At 52.9% G+C, this 16,444-nt stretch overlaps 3 protein-coding genes across 7 annotated transcripts in view; 2 read left to right on the top strand and 1 right to left on the bottom strand.

Annotated features, from left to right (window-relative positions):
* Window positions 1-4,677, top strand: part of CBFA2T3 (CBFA2/RUNX1 partner transcriptional co-repressor 3) — a 28,774-nt gene extending 24,097 nt beyond the window's left edge. For 4 of the 5 annotated variants that reach the window (XM_080351667.1, XM_080351670.1, XM_080351671.1 and 1 more), the window contains 4 exons: window positions 97-286; window positions 430-498; window positions 694-884; window positions 1,551-4,677. In XM_080351667.1, the coding sequence (XP_080207793.1) occupies window positions 97-286; window positions 430-498; window positions 694-884; window positions 1,551-1,841 (741 nt within the window). In that variant the 3' untranslated portion in view covers window positions 1,842-4,677. The remainder of the gene's footprint in view (window positions 1-96; window positions 287-429; window positions 499-693; window positions 885-1,550) is intronic. The other variant, XM_080351669.1, reaches the window with a different exon arrangement.
* Window positions 4,678-5,589: 912 nt separating this feature from the next.
* Window positions 5,590-9,394, top strand: PABPN1L (PABPN1 like, cytoplasmic; the record flags this gene model as incomplete). The annotated part of the gene is made up of 8 exons (XM_080352075.1): window positions 5,590-5,609; window positions 6,150-6,324; window positions 6,819-6,921; window positions 7,396-7,448; window positions 7,931-8,037; window positions 8,153-8,240; window positions 8,357-8,502; window positions 9,265-9,394. The coding sequence occupies 8 exons, from the start codon at window positions 5,590-5,592 to the stop codon at window positions 9,302-9,304; spliced, it is 732 nt and encodes a 243-aa protein (XP_080208201.1). The 3' UTR covers window positions 9,305-9,394.
* Window positions 9,395-12,604: 3,210 nt separating this feature from the next.
* On the bottom strand, window positions 12,605-16,387 carry TRAPPC2L (trafficking protein particle complex subunit 2L). Its single transcript, XM_080352193.1, has 5 exons — window positions 16,331-16,387; window positions 14,741-14,913; window positions 13,718-13,805; window positions 13,509-13,588; window positions 12,605-12,779 (listed from the first exon to the last, which is right to left on the bottom strand). The coding sequence occupies exons 1-5, from the start codon at window positions 16,361-16,363 to the stop codon at window positions 12,734-12,736; spliced, it is 420 nt and encodes a 139-aa protein (XP_080208319.1). The 5' UTR covers window positions 16,364-16,387; the 3' UTR covers window positions 12,605-12,733.
* Window positions 16,388-16,444: the final 57 nt, after the last annotated feature.

Below are 16,444 nucleotides of genomic sequence, written 5' to 3' on the forward strand. Positions count from 1 at the left end.
AGCATCCTCTGCTCCCAGACTGACACACTGCCCAAATCCACCCCCAGCACCAGGAATGGTGGTCCCCCCCCAACCCTGCCATTTATCCCCCCGCAGCTGCTGAACTGCATCATGGACATGGTGGAGAAGACGCGGCGGTCGCTCACAGTGCTGCGGCGGTGCCAGGAGGCCGACCGTGAGGAGCTGAACCACTGGATCCGGCGCTACAGTGATGCCGAGGACATGAAGAAAGGCAGCCCCCCCTCCGCCCGCCCCCACAACAGCTCCTCCGAAGCACCTCAGTTAGGTATTGACCCCCGGGTCTGCATTTGGGGGATCTGCGCCCCTCTCCGGAGTGCCTGTGCTGTTTACCCCAGGGGTCCGGCATCTCCAGCTGGGGAGTTCAAAGGGGATGGCATCTCCTAACAGCATCACCCCTTCTCATTCCAGACGCTCACCGGGAGTTTGCACCGCGAGCTCTCTCTGGGTACATGCCGGAGGAGATCTGGAGGAAGGCTGGTGAGTGCGGGGCAGGCACCGGCACCCATCGGTGTGCTGAGCTGGTGGGGTCTCTCCCCCATCCACTCCCTGCGCTGTGGCTGGGGCTGGCGGGGGGATGCTTGCAGGTGGTGCTGCCGCAGAAGGGGGCACATGGTGTCAAAGCTGGGGGGATGCCGGCACCCCCCACATCACGCTCGCCCTCCTTCCTTCCAGAAGAAGCTGTGAACGAGGTGAAGCGCCAGGCCATGTCCGAGCTGCAGAAAGCCGTGTCGGACGCGGAGCGGAAAGCCCACGAGCTGATCACGACAGAGCGAGCCAAGATGGAGCGAGCCCTGGCCGAGGCCAAGCGCCAGGCGTCCGAGGACGCCCTGACTGTCATCAACCAGCAAGAGGACTCAAGCGAGGTGGGAACCCCAGGGGGACAGGGTTGGTGGCAGCATGGGTGTTTGGGACATGCTCCTTTTGCAATCAAATTCGCATCTGTGTTTGTGAGCATGGGTACCGGGGGGACTGCGGCAACACTATGGGGTGGGAAAAAGAGGGGATTTGTTTGACTAGGATGCGGGGCATGGTCCAGGATGGGGGAACACAGTATGGAATGCAGGTGCATGGTCCAGGATGATGCCTGTGGTCCGTGGTGTGGTACATTGTTGTAGCACAGAGGGTGTTGGTCTTCTCTGCCAAGTAGCAAGTGATAGGACAGGAGGAAACAGCCTCAAGTTGCGCCAGGGGAGGTTGAGGTTGAATCTGGGGAACAATTTCTTCACCAAAGGGCTGTTGGGCATTGGAACAGGCTGCCCAGGGCAGTGGTGGAGTCACCGTTCCTGGAGGGGTTGAACAGATGGCAATGAGGTTCTCAGGGACATGGGGTAGTGCCAGGGCTGGGGGAACGGTTGGACTCAATGATCTTGAGGGTCTCTTCCAACCAAAATGATTCATGATTCTATGATTCTATGGTCTGGGATGCAGGTGCATGGTTCAGGATAATGTGCACAGTCCAGGATGGGAGTGCCTGCTCCGGGCTGGGGATGCAGGATCCGGGACTGAGCTTTACCTTTTCATTCCCGCAGAGCTGCTGGAACTGTGGGCGCAAAGCCAGTGAGACCTGCAGCGGCTGCAACACCGCGCGCTACTGCGGCTCCTTCTGCCAGCACAAGGATTGGGAGAAGCACCACCACGTCTGCGGGCAGACTCTGCAGGGGCTGCCGGCCCCTGCCACCCCCGCCGGGCTGCCCCCAGGTCCCTGCCAGCCCGACACCGTGGCCACCATCGCCAGCAGCCCCAGTGACACGGGCTCGGCGGCCGCTTCCCGCGCCGGCACGCCGGCCACCCCAGCTCCGCTGGAGACCGCGTCCCGCTGAGCCGCCCCGCGCCGCCGCCGCGCTCCGGCACACACGGACTGCACTGGATGCAATTATTTCCTCAGCTACCTGACTTGTGTGACCTCCGAAACGACCTCTCTAGCTCTCACAAATAATCCTCACGGATCCTCAAACTGGGCTTTAAGTGGAGTTAAGGCAAATACCGGTCTTCTCTGTTCTCTCTTCTGTCTTTCTTTTGGCTTTTTTTTTTTTGGTTGGTTTTCTATCGGTTGGGGAATTGTCATTCATTATTTTTTTTCTCTTTTTTTTCTATTTTTTCTCTCTGGATGCGGAGTTTGGCCGCAGCCTGGCCGTGCAGTGACATGGGACAGGCCGGCCCGGCCCCGGCTCGCATCGGCGCTGCCAAGGGGCTGCTTACAGGAGGAAACAAACTTCACTTCTTCATCTCTGTCTTCTTTATATTTTTTTCTCTTTTTTTTTTTTTTGGTAAAAAAAAAAAAAAATAAAGAAAATAAAAAAGAAAACGTCAAACTTTTTGGCTTTAAGTAAGAAATTGTAAAAAAGGAAAAAAAAAAAAAAAAAAGAAAAAAAAATCCAAAAACCAGACGACGCCAAGTCAAGCCGCGTGACGGACGCTCACCTGTAACTACCTTGCTAGCTAGCCAAGAACAGACCGGACTCACCTCTGCTCCAAAGGAAATCCAAAACCAAGGAACATCCAAATGTCTCTCCACTGCCAAAGTTCGTTTCGTTCTGTTGTTGCTTCCTTCTCCTCCCCGCAAGGATGGATGGATGCACCCCCGGGGCTTTAAAGAGTTTCTATTACAATAAAAAAAAAAAAAAAGTGGGTTTTTTTTAACAAAAAAAGCAAGTCCCTGAGGCATTGGAGGGGGAGATGGTGGCTGAGAAGCGCCAGAGTCGGCACATCTCTACCTCTGCCCGCCGCCGCCCTGGAAAAAGAGAATTCAAAGGAAAAAAATGAGATTAAAAGACAGATTTTGGTTTTCCCCCTTCCCGGAGCCGTCAGGGGACACCTGCGGCTGGACCCCCCAAACCCCTCGCTGCTGGGCTGCTCCCACACCCCGCGTCGGATTTATTTTGCAAGGATTTTTAAGAGGAAAAAGGAAAGGAAAATGAGCGCCACCTCCTTCCTGGCCGAGGAGGCAGTCAAGGACAATGTCCATTATTTTGTATTTCTCGCATCGTTGTACAAAGCGCAGAGGACAGGAGTGCAATACGGAAAGTCCCCCGGCCCCAAGGAGGGCAGCCCCGGCGGGCAGGAGTGCTGTACGCTAATGTGAATGTAAATAGTCTTTGCAGAGGTCCAAAAAGATAATAATAATGATGATCGTGATAATAATAAGAGACATTTGCCAAATAAAAGATGCTGAGAACCCGCTGGAGGCTTTGGCATGGGGGAGCGAGGCTGCCGGAGGCGAACAGAAGTTGTTGTGCTCGATAGGAGCTGTAGTTTTTCTGCATTTGCAAAAACCATCCTGTGTGTTTTCTGTAGGGGAGGAAGAGGAGGGAAGGGCTGGGGACTGGGTTGTTCTGTGCAGGGGAATGTTCTGTGCACCCCGAGACCTCGGTGCATCCCCCCAGGGGATTCTGTGCACCCCAAGACCTCAGTGCGTCCCCCCGGGGAGATTCTGTGCGCCCCAAGACCTCAGTGCATCCCCCTGGGGGGATTCTGTGCACCACAAGACTGGGAGATTTGCCAGGTGCCCCTTGAGTGACTGTTCGCTTTATTTATGGTGTGACATACGTGATATTGTCTATTTTTCTTACGTTTCCTGAGAAGAGGTAATATATAAGAGTATTGCAGATGCACCTGCTGTGGGGCTGCCTGCTCTGCAGGTGACTGGCCCATCCCTGCCCTTCCAGCCGTGGGTGTCCCCATGTGTCCCCACATGCCCCTGGCCCTGCTCCGCACCAGGGCTCTGCCTCTACCTCCACCTCACCAGGAAACCAGGGACGAGAGTATTTCCATGGAGTCTGCTCTCGTTTCCACTCCCTTCACTTTTGTTTTTTTTAATTTTTAAATTTTTTCTTTTTTTTTTTTTTTAAATAATAATAAAACTACTCTAAAGAACTTTGCATTGAAACCAAAAGCCAAGGGAGGGGACGGGCGGTGTGGTGCTAGCAGATGTCCAAACCAGAACGACAGCTTTAAAGTGTAATATTTCCCAAAAAATTAGTGACGCGGGGAGGATGGCAGCGGCGGCGCGGCTGTGGGGCCGGCGTGGAGGTGGCTGTGGTGGCCAGGAAGGTGCTGGCTGGAGTGATGGGGTATTATTTGGGGTGTTATTTGGAAATGGTGTTGGTGTGTGCGGGGGGTCCCAGTCCCTGCAGGGAGGCAGAGCCCCAGGTGCTGGGTGCAGCACCAGGCTGGAGGAGGTGACAAGAGGGACGTGGCACTGGGACCCCATCCCTGGCAGGTGAGGGTCTCTCCAGCTCCTTCCTCGTATTCCCAACCTGAAATGCCAGCTGAAACCAAAGTGCCGCGTCCCGGCGAGGCTGGGCAGCCTGGAGCTGGGGTCCCACCCCTGCCTGGGCTTTGCTCCATTACTGCTGGAGCCCCCACAGACTCCCTTCTCACACTCCTCCTCCGGGGCCTGCCAGGGTCCCCCCTTCTGCTTGGGGTGTCCCCTTGGATCCTGGTAGGTTTGAGGTCAGGGAGAAGATGTCACCTTCTTCCCAGGTCCCAGGCACTGTGCTGGGGTGTCCCCACCACAGTGACAGCCCCAGGGGCTCCTCTGATGCCACCACACGTCACAGCCCCGGGAGGGAGGTGTCGTGCTGCTGTTCCCCCTAGCTCACAGCACGGGTCCCTGGTCGCCCTCCCCATGTGGGGCTGACCCCTGCCCACATTACCCTGCCAGCCCTGGGGACAGGGACACCAGGGCATGGGGGTCCCTGGGGAGCTGGAAACCAGATCCCCTTCCAGGGCTGGGGGGCATGGCGGCAGCCTGCCCTGCCCCGCTGGGTGGGTTTTGGGGGCCAGCCCAGAGAGATGAGGTGGTAGGACTTTCCTTCGGCATGCTGTCCCCCCCCTTGCTGTTTCCTGCTTTCTCTAAGTGTACTGTATGTTTGACATGTGAAAGATGTAAACTTTATGATTCAGGTTATGTCTGTTCTTAACTCTGTATCTGTGTAATAAAGACAATTTAATATCAACCGGAGGCTCCGGGCTTATGCTGGGTGCCCTCTCCTTCCTCTCCTGGCAGTGCCCAGCACGCCATGCCCCCAACTCTGGGGGGTTTGTTATAGCCCTGGGGTCGTTCGCTGCCCCCTGTCCAGCTCTGAGGAGGGGTGTCTGCAGTGACGGACATTGACGGTTGTCCCCAGGGAATCCAAAGGGATCTCCCCTCCCAGCTGAAAATGCTGCAACCCCTTGGGATGTCCTGATGCTGCCCCTGTGCTGGGGACAGCTGCTGGGAGCTGGCTGCGGTCCACAGCGCCACCAGCGGGGCTGGTAGACAAGGAGGGCCGGGGGGGAGTCCCCAAACCCGAGGGGTACATCCCCGGCCACACATGATGTCGGCCCCCCGCACACACGTGTCCGCTGCCGCCCCCGGGGATCGAACCTGAAGACCCAGTGTCACAGCTGGGCACGGCCGCCGCTTGCGCCCTGCCGGCACGGGGCGGGGCCTAGCGGGGTGCCCTGCCCTGATTGGCCGCTGATGTCTGAAAGTGGCGCGCCAGCGCGAGAGGCGCACGTGGTGGCGGGAGATCCGCACGTGGCGCTGCTCGGCTGGTCCCACCGGCTCCGCGGAGGCAGCGCAGCATGTTCGGGGGCCGGGCGAGGTGAGTCCGGGCCGGTGCGGGGACTGGGCCGAGGCTCCCTGGGCTGGAGCAGGGCCAGCTTCTTACCCAGGGGTGGGAGAGTTTGCACCTCTGCGGGCTTCAACCCACGTCCCAGGGCTGGAAGGGTGCAGGTTTGACTTTGCTTGGGGGAAGCAGGATCCCGTGCTGCTTCCTCTGGGCAGCCTGGGAGCTCTACTGGTGGGACAGGTCCTGTTGAATCTTCCCCTTCCCTGCCAGCAGGCAGTGGTGCTTGCACCTGTGGGTTTTTTCACCCAAGGGAAGCTGCTTTCAGGTCCCTTCTGCAGCTGCCTGAGTTGGGAAGTGGCTCAGTATGAACTGGAGGCCTCTCAGTAGCCCTCACTCCTGCAGTTCTGGGGTCTTGCTGCAAGCTTGCCTGTGGCACTGAGAGCAGCTTTGGTGGCGCCTGTTTGTCCTTCTGCTGGAAGCACCCTTAAAGCCTCTGCCTGATGTTTTGCTTTAGGTGCTGTGTTAAATTTCTGTTTGTTTGTTAAATGGCTTTTTGTCTCTCTTCCTGCCCAGTCCTCTCTTCCTGGACACTTCAGGGATCTGGTGGAAGGACCCACCGTCCCTGGCAGCAGTGGAGGAGCCCTGGGATGTGACAGAGCTGGCAGCTCTGTGGAAGGCTGCAGATGACAACTCAGACCTGAGCCAGCTGGAGGGGGACAGCAAGAAGGAGCTGGATGTGCAGGACCTGGTGAGTGCCTGGCCAAGGGTGGAATCAATTTTCCCTGTTTCCCTAAGGAAATGGGAAACTTTCTACGCATCTTTTTAAGTGCTTCCAAAAATTAAGATGTTAAAATTCCTGAACTGAGAAGCTGGAAATGGAATTGTCACTCTCTTGCTGCTTGGCTTTCACTGCTGAGATGTCTGCCTGGCTGAGTGAGAGTCAGTTGGTCCTGGTTGTCACCAGATTAAATCTCCATTTCCTTCTGGCAGCTCTGGTGCTGCTGGGGCAGCTGCTTCAGCTCATGCTGCTTTGCAAGCAATCATGGGAAAGGAAACGTTTCCTTATTCTTTCTCCCCAGTGGAACTGGGAGCTGAACTGCCTTTTCATGGGACAGGCTGTTGTCCCCAGCAGCCAGGCCACCATTGTCCCCAGTGCTGCAACACCCCAGCCCAGGGTTGGGAGCAGCATCGGGGTGTCCCTGCTCTGTGTGCTGCTCAGGCAAGTCTTGGTTTGGGTTTCAGGAGCTGGAGGCCATCAAAGCCAGAGTACAGGAGATGGAGAAAGAGGATGAGAGGCTGAAGAAGTTGGAAGCTGAGAGCCGCTTCCTCCTGAGCTCAGAGGCAGGTACGGGCTGTCCCTGGGTGCTGCTGTCCCCTTGGGTGCACAGAGTGGCAACTGGAACCAGAGCAGGTGGCTCTGCTTCTCCTGGCAACCTGGGACCCACGTAAGGTGGCTGAGGGGTGGCATGATTCTAATGCAGGTTCCATCCCCTCTTACATCCTACTTGTGTAGGCCAGGATGCAGTAAATTAATTTAATTAAATTTAATTCAGTTTAGTAACTGAGTTTAGCACCAACAGCCCCAATAGAGCAGTCACCCACTGTGTTGGTGGTTTTTTTGTGAAGACAGAGATAGCAAGGAGATGAAGGAAGCAACGGTGTGGGGAGTTGGACATGCCCAGATGTGACCAGGGAGCTGGGGAGTTTTGCAATGTGTCAGCTCAGTGGTGGCTGTGCTGGGAGAGGAAATGCACAGACAGGCGTCCCTCTGCCAGGGAGCTCCCACAACCCCATCCAGCACAGCTCCTTGTCTCTGCAGGTCTCATCCCAAAGACAACCGAGGTTGACCAGCGATCCGTCTATGTGGGCAACGTAAGTGGGAGGCCTTGGAGCACAGTCCCCCTTGCTGTTCCATGTGCAGCTGAACGTATGTCTGAGAGCCCTGTCATGGGGGCCCATCCACCCCCCACCAGAGGCTGGCTGGTCCCATCCCAAATGCTTTTCCTTTGCCCATCCCAGACTGGGAATGTGGCTCAGCACCTGCCCATGATCCTCAGCCACTTGCAGAAAATCTCTTGCAAGTGTCAGCTCCCCAAAATACCCGACCGGCTGCTGTGCATGGTGCTGCATTGCTGGTTCCCTCAAGGGGGGAGAGTTATCTCTTGGATTTGGGTTTCCAGACTGGAGCATTCAGCTGGAAAAGTGTCCTGAACCTCAGGAGATGATGAGGCCATGGTGACAAGGTGTGACTGGGTTTGGCCAGGCCCTTTGCCTCTCTTGGTGGTTTGTGGATGCAGATCCACAAGCTGAGGGTCTCACTGGTGACACTGAGGAACCCAGGACTGTCACTGCAGGTGGACTATGGGAGCACCGCGGAGGAGCTGGAGTCCCACTTCCACAGCTGTGGGCAGGTCAACCGAGTGACCATCCTCTGTGACAAGTTCTCAGGGCATCCTAAAGGGTCAGTCCTGCACACAGGGGCTGGGGTTGAGGCATCAGGGGTGCTGCCTGGTGCTCCCCAGCCTTTGGGAGCACTGGGGTGTCCCTTGGGCTCTGCTCACCCTGTCCCCTTGCAGGTACGCCTACATTGAGTTTGAGGAGAAGAGCTCAGTGAAGGCTGCGGTGGAGCTGGATGAGAGTGTGTTCAGAGGCCGTGTCATTAAGGTAATTGCTGGATGAGGCCCTGGGGTGGTGCATCGCTCCACCTCTGCCCCTGACGTGGGGCTGTGCCAAACCCTGGTGCCGGCAGCACTGGCTGAGCCCCCTCTGCCACCTTCCAGGTCCTACCAAAGAGGACCAACATGCCGGGCATCAGCAGCACCGACCGTGGGGGCTACCGGGGCTGCTTCCAAGCCCGGGGAGGGCTGTCCCAGCATGGAGGCTATTACAGAGGGCAGCAGCCGAGAGTGCGAGGGAGGATGTACAGGTGAGCAGCTGGCAGGGGGTTTCCTTGCATATTTGGGTCAAGATCTCAGTGGAGTGGAGTGTCCCCAGCATGGGGATAACTGTCCCTCGCCTGGGCTGTGTTCGGCGTTTCAGCTTTGCACCTCCCACCCTGGCACAGACGGGAGGATGGAGAAGGAGCGTCCTATTGGAGACCTGTGCTAGAAATGTCTCCTGCCTGTCACGTGCTGTTAGGTTCACCTCTGTGTCCCTGGGGTCGGCAGGAGCCTGGTGGCTGTCTGGCTGGGACACGGGCACCTCAGGGGAACTGTGGGCAGCCAAGACGGGGAAGGACAGATGTGAGCAGCCAGCGGTGGCATGGCAGAGCCATCTCCGCTGCTGTCCCCGTGTCTCTTGTGTCCCCAGCACAGGACTGGAGCTATTCTCCAGCTCATCTCACTGCAGATTAGCTTCAGCTGTGTCCCAGCCTCTTGGGCACTGTGGGGGGAAGCAGAGAGGAGCTTTAGGGGTGGCAGAAACATCTCGAAACTCACCACTGTCCTCCCCCATCCCTGTGGGGGCTTGGGGGTGGTGGGTAGGCATCCCACACCCAGCCTGGCTGGTCCCAGAGCTGGGCCTGGCTTTGGGGGTGCCCTGTCCTTTGGGGGTGCACTGAGCTCAGTCAGGGTTAGCTGGAGCAGGGTGAGTCCCAGCTCCCGGGGTGGGGACCAGGTAGCTCTGCTTTTTGGCATCTCAGCTGGGCAATGCTCCTGTGCTTTAGGATGCTGATTTTGTTCGTTTTCAGGGGTCGGGCAAGGCTGCTGCCGTGGTATTTTCCATACTAGAAAGGACTTGGACTGCCTCTGGTGATGCCGATGAGACTGAAATGAGGAGATGGGATTGGAGAGATTTGAAAATATGCCTACCCAAGCCAAAAAAGATTAATTTTAACATGCTGTCTGCCTGGCCGTGAGGTTTAGTGGCATGGCAGCTATGTGCTGGGCTGCAATAGGGAGGATGGGACCCACTCGCACATCGCCAGATTCCTGCTGGCTGCACGGGATGGACTCACCTCAGCTTTGCTCAGGGGGTTGCACTTTCATCCAGAACAGTCTTATTCCAGAGAACACCCTGTCCTGGGAAGGGAAGAGCTTTCCCACACCATCATCCTCATGCCACAGGAAAGGGCTGTACTGGAGGGTTTGCTTTGGCTTCTCAGTGTCCCTGTGCCCTTCACCCTCAGCTTTGCCAGATGTTTGTACAAGAGCTGGATCCTGCTTTCTCCTGCCCACAAGAAGATGCTAAAGACCTTTCCAAAGACATTTTAATCTTCTCCAAATCAGTATTGTGTTGCAGCTCTAGACTTGACTGCTGAGGAGCTTTTCCTTTATCATCCTTGTGGGTTTCTGACCTTACTCTTGGGAAGCTGGATGGAGCCTGCTGATGTGATTTGGGTTTAGTTTTAAGCTCACTGCTGCTGTTGTGCATCGAACAACTAGGGGAGGGAAGCAGCATCCCTTGCTGTCTCTTGAAGCCTCTGTATCTCTGTGGTGCTCAAACAAGACGTGGGTGTCACAAAACCCTTCCCTCCTTTTATTTCAGAACTCAACAACCCCCTCCTGCCTCCTCCTGCTTTTATTCTGAAGCTACAGGGATCAGAGTCCTGCTTAATTTTACTTCTAGTAATATTACAAAATCATCTCCCGTTGCAAATGGGGTCTGTTCTCCCCCTTTCCTCCCGGCACCGTTCCTACTCCAGAGCCCCATGTGGGGATGGTGTGAGCCCAGCTGAACTCAAGGGCAGGCACCAGGAGCAGGTGGTGCCTGGAATTTCTCCTTCTGCTGATTCCTGAGCTTTGAAACCGCTCATTTTTAAAGGAAAAGCTTTGTGCTAGCAGAGGTGGGCAGCAAACACCAGCACAGAGTGTTACCCTGTGAAGTTCTGCATTGAAATCAGGTTTATTATGTAATTCTCGCACTAATCCTTCGGGATCCCCGGTTAGGATTCCTTTAACCCAGATGCAACAGATGTGACTGATTCCTAAAGCAGCTTTTCACAGCTCAGAGGGCATTGCCAGGCAAAAAGTCCCACTTTTTTCCTTTTTCTCTCCCTTAAGATCTCAAGATTTTTTTTTAAAGCCTGGGGCTTTAACTCTTGATGTGTTGATTTTGCACTTTGCTCAGTGTGGACTGTGCTGCTGGGACCAGCCTTGATCCAAGCCACCCTTCAGCTTAGACTATATAACTGGCTTTTTCTAGAGCTTTTAAACTTTCTATTTAATAGCTTTATGAATTCTTGAGACTTAGTTTTTAGCAAAAACTACTTTGGGGTGTTTGGACTTCTCTTGTAGAAGAGGAAATACTGAACTCCTGTCTCTGTGAGTGAAAAAAGTGAAGAATTTTATATGAAAACATTCTGGAATAGCAGCGTACAGCTGTGCCTTGTTTAGATGGTGGGAGAGGCTGGAACACTTTCATCTCCCATTATTGGACAGGTTGTTGTTGATTAAATGTATTCTTAAGTTCTGTTTGAGAAAGTATTGTAAATGTCACTTATTTTAAAAATAAATGATCCTGCTGTGTGAACCTCATCTGCAGTATGCTGATACCTTCGCTGACCTGCCATTCTCCAGGATTCTTGTATCCTTTGGAGCTGTGCTGCTATTTTATTTTTTTATTATTATTATTTTTAGTTATGTTGTATGTATTTAACTGATTAGGTGCTTGAAGAACAGGCTGCTGCCTATGGGGCAGACTTAGCGTAGAAGTGTGTGGAAAGCACTGAGTAGCTGCTCGGTGCCTACACCTGCGTTACCTCTGCTGAACTTGCTGCACAGCCTCCTGTAGTGTGAGTGTTCTGCACAAGTGATTAAGAAGCTGGGATGCTTTTCTCGTCTAGTTTGTATTTTTTTCCTATATAAATACCTGCTATTGATTTGGCAGCTCTTAATTAGAACAGCAGGGAGCTACAGGGAGAGGTGATGCTGATGGAGATGAGTTTGGGATGAGCTGGGAAGCTGTGCAGTCCTGATGTGATCTCTCGGTGTGCATTTGTCGCTGCTGTGGTACCTGGGCTAGAAATAACCCTTAACGTGACTGGCCTGGTGACATGGAGTTCAAAGTGACAACAGCAAATCATGTGAAGTGTGAGTCACCCACCATCTTCCCCAGGAAGGCAGGAAGGGTACAGGGCTGGTGATCAGGTTGAAGGTGATGCTTTGAGAGCAGCTGTTTGTCTGCCAGTGTTCTCAGCGACTGGGGTTGGAGAGAAACTTGCAGCCTTTGCCTGACTTGCAGAGTTTTGCCTTTTCAAAAGTACGCACAGGTCTGAGTGCTCCCAGGTAAGAAAAAGGAGCCCAAGTAGGTTTGAATTGAGCATTGCGGGTTCAGCCTGGAGAACAGGAGCTGAGGGGAGACCTTCTGATCTCTGAACTGCCTGAAAGGAGCTTGGAGCCGGGGGGATTGGGCTCTGCTCCCCAGGAACAAGTGACAGGACCAGAGGAAACTGCCTCGAGTTGCACCAGGGGAGGTTGAGGTTGGATCTTGGGAACAATTTCTTCCCCAAAGGGCTGATGGGCATTGGAACAGGCTGCCCAGGGCAGTGGAGGAGTCACCATCCCTGGAGGGTTGAACAGACATGGAGATGAGGTTCTTAGGGATGTTGTTTTAGCGGTGGCCTTGGCAGTGTCAACAGTTGGACTTGATGATCTTAAAGATCTTTTCCAACCAAAACAACTCTCTGATTCTGTTCCTGTCAGAATGAACAGTCCCGAGCAGCAGCGAAGGGGCTGGCAAAGAGCAGAAGGACCTGCTGCTGCTGTTGTGCTGCTCCTGCTGCAGAGGAACCACTCCAAAGCACCAGAACTTGTGAGGAACAGGGTCACTGTCTGTCCCCCTTGGCTGACTGTGATTGAGGTTGACCCTATGAATAATCTCTCAGCTGCCTCGTGCAGCTGTGCTTGCTCTCATCACAAGCACAGCAGGAACTGCTGTTTTTACACAAAACCCAAAGGCACAGCTGTACATGTTTATGTTGGGGGCAAACCTCTTGTCTGACACAGCTGACCTTCTCTTGTGTTACCTGAAGGTGTAACTGTGCTATACTCAGGTTTGCTAGAGTAGAAATGCACGCAGACCTTGCAGGTGTCAAGTTTATTTTACATAGAATAAATTTAAATTATTACACAGAAGGAAGACAATATATACATCCCTTTGCAGGTTCATTCCTGTACATGGGGAATGTTCTCAGTGCTCAGATGAGAAGGGGTAGAGCCTCAGCACACCTGCATCATCATGGAGTTCACCATATTATCAAAAGCTCTAGAGAAGGAAACAAACACACAATATTAAAGGAAGCAGCTAGTTCTGTGCAGCAGGGCTCTGGTAACAAAAGCAATTGCTAATGATGCCTTTTACTGGTTAACAAGTTGGCTTTCCCTGAGTTGAATCCATGGGTTTACTCCTTAACTATAGCCTGTGCTGTTGAGTAAATAATGACTTTTAATTAAGTTGAAGTAAGGACAGGTCTTGTCCTGGCTGTAGCCCTGCCTCAGCAAAGTGGAAAAGTTGTTCTTGCCTGGGCAATAAAAACTCCCAACATTATTAAAATTCCCTGTGAATTAGAGATGAGAAATGGGGGCACTGGCCCTCACATGTGAAGAATTACATGTGCTGAAGCTGATCAGTCCTCACCGAAGGACAAGCCCTGGACAAGTGCAGTTGTTCACTCTTTAACCTGCTCTACTAAGCCATGTTTATTTTCATATTTACCCATTAAGCAGGCAATTTTTTTTCTCCCCAGTAAATGAGTTTTCTTGAGCCAATGTTTCTAATCACAGTTCTGAGGTAGGAGTGAGAGTTCAGTGTAACTTCTCAGGAGACCACTGGAGTTTTCGTTTATGTGGAAACAGCCCCAAACCAAGCCAGCAGGTTTCCACTGAGGCAGTTAGAGCCTGGTCAACCACAGAGATTATGCTCTTGGTCCTATTACATCATTGTGCACTGCAAGCTCCAGAAAGATGACAAAGATCAGAATTATGATCAACTTACCTGGAATTGATGCGGTCCCCTGGGTTATAAAAAGGGTTACACATTATGTCCGTGTATGAATTATGCAGCTTTCGGAACATCTGAAAAAGGATTGTAGTTTAATTTTGTTTTGTTGTTGTTTTGGTTTTTTGTTTCTCAGCACTTTATGAATAAACGGAAGTAGCAAAAGCACTGATGTGGCAAGCTGTGCTCCGACTTCCTGCACTTACACTGCGGATCTCATTGTCTCGAAGTGCTGTGTTTGAAGAATCCACCACCATAACAAACTTCACCTTCGAATTGGTCACGTAGCCATATCTGTGTGGCTGTTAAGGCAAGGGCTTCTGACACACTGGAGACTGGCAAAGCAACTAAACCAGGGCTGGAATACACTCAAAGAAACAAGTTTAGAGGAAACATCCCATTCTTGCTGCGCCCAGCACATAACTAGGGCTAGATGAGGTCAGCAAGACACTAGATTGCAGGAACCGCATCCCTTTTCTACCTGATTTCTGCCATCTTGGGTAAATCCAGGTCAAGCTCGCTCCTACACTGGCCAGTAACACATGCCTTGAATTTCAGAAAAAAGCTCCCACTATTTTGAGGGGTTCTCCATTCTTAAGAACCATTTCAATGAGACAGCCACCTTTTTTATTCTTGTTTGGGAGGCCAGAGAGACCTGGAGATCTTCTAATATCAGCCAGTGTGACTGCGCAGTTAAAAAATGAACAATCAGAACCCCAAAAGTCAGGTCTGTTACAGCAGGTAACTTCCATCTGTGGGATTCAGAGAAAAGGCCAAAGAAAGATCAACTTCGTGGATTGAAAACACTGGGACAGCTGTGGTGATGGAATACAAGTTTTAGAGAAATCAGGCCACATACCTGGGATTTAGGTATTTATAGAGGTGACCTAGAAGACACCTTCATACTCCTGCTACTTTGGAGTTTAAATTAGAGAGTCTAAGCTTTGTTCTAGTCGCAGTCAACAGTTTTAATGAAGCAGAGAATAAAGTATCAAGTTTATGAAATATGAAGTCTGGCTGCACCAGACACTCTCTCAGCTGCTGAACTGACCAGGGCACCAAACCTGAACCTCTGCATGACAAACTGGTCAGCGATCACAGTTTTTTTGCAGTATTTTCTGCTGATGTCTTTAATGTGGTGCCAAGTAGGGAGGTTTCCCATGCGGAAACCCTCACAAGAGAGATATTATAACTATATGCTGGCACGGCAAAAGGCATGAGAAAGATACACTTTGTAGTCTTCAGTTGGGTAAAGGAGCCCCAGGTACAGTTCCCTCTGATCTACGAGAGCTTTGCCCATCGCAGAGATCTTTTCATCCACGACATCGAGGGAGGTGTGCACGGTGTAGTGGAACTTCAGCTCGTTCTCAGTTGGGATGCTCCGGATGTAGAGGGGATAGTTCTGCGGAGGAGAACAAATTACGTGACCTAGGACCGACCATTCCACTGTATGTGAGCTGATGCCCAGACGGCGCTTTCACACTAACTGCTGCTGTTAGGCCTGAGCTATTTTAACCATTTTATGTTCATAGCTGTTGCAGCACAGCCTGCTTTACAGCGCTTGTGGAGCAGATCTGTCTCCATAAACCAGTGACAGAAGAATGATTTGCACAGGCACTGCACAAGGCTCAGGTCTCTCCGCTGCGTGACCTGTCCCCTTGCCCCAGCATGGCCTGTCCCCAGCTCCTTTTGAGGACAACCCCCTCTTCTCCTGGCAGCAGGTCAGTGGGACACCACAGGGCACACTTGTGCTTCCCCTGCCCTTATCCCAGCCAAATTCAGCCTGCAGCGTCTGTCCCGCTCTCCCAGTACCTGCCCAGGCTCTGCGCTGCTCCCTTCACCCCTGCTGAGGCCTCAATCTGAGAGCCAGCCCTGCTACTGAAACAGAGAAACAAACCTAACAGCAGAGCCAATGATACTGTTAAGCACGTTCTTTATTTTATCAGCACCAGGGAACACTGGGGATCATCCTCCATAAGGGCTCCAAAAACTGGATGCTCTTGCGTTGCTTATATTCATATAATTATTACAATTTTTGGAAATTTTGACATGCAATACATCTGTACTAAGAAATAATTTATGACGTTAGTTATAATTGTTTAGTTTCTTACAATACATCAATTAATTATCAGTTAAATACAAATTAAGCATCCTGCTTCTAAACAACCTATTACTTTTCTGTCTCCTTCTTGTCATGCAGCATAATCTAAAACTTGAAAATATCCCCTCCTTTTCATGGAATTATTTCAGCTGGAAGAGACCCTCAGGATCATTGAGTCCAACCATAACCTAACTGTAGCACTACCCCATGTCCCTAAGAACCTCACCTAAATGCCTTTTAAAGACCTCCAGGGATGGTGACTCCAGCACTGCCCTGGGCAGCCTGTTCCGATGCCCGACAGCCCTTTGGGGAAGAAATTGATCCCAAGATCCAACCTCAACCTCCCCTGGCGCAACTTGAGGCCGTTTCCTCTGCTCCTGGTGCTTGTTCCTGGGAGCAGAGCCCGACCCCCCTGTCTCCAAGCTCCTTTCAGGCAGTTCAGAGATCAGAAGGTCTCCCCTCAGCTCCTGTTCTCCAGGCTGAACCCCCCAGGTGTTTTTGCAGGTGCTCAGAAAGCATTTATCACGTCAATGATGGGTCGCAGCTTCTCTTCACCACAGCCCCGCCACCTCAATCCCAGTCCTGCTGGCTTCACCTCTGCTCAGCCCAAGCCCCCCGCCTATCCCACCCGGCCCCGCAGCCTGAGCCCCAGCCGTGTTCAGGCCGCACAGCCCCGGCCCTGACACCCTCTCACCCCCTCCCAGGGTTCCCCGCCCACCTCCTTGGCGATCACTGCGATGCACACCGCCATCTTGGCACCGCCTCTACCGGCCCCCAGGCCCCGCCCCTCCCCTCCCGCGCAGTCACGTGAGGTGGCGCTCACGTGACTCGG

This window comes from Nesoenas mayeri (assembly GCF_963082525.1).
Source record: "Nesoenas mayeri genome assembly, chromosome: 12".
Classification (NCBI taxonomy): domain Eukaryota; kingdom Metazoa; phylum Chordata; class Aves; order Columbiformes; family Columbidae; genus Nesoenas; species Nesoenas mayeri.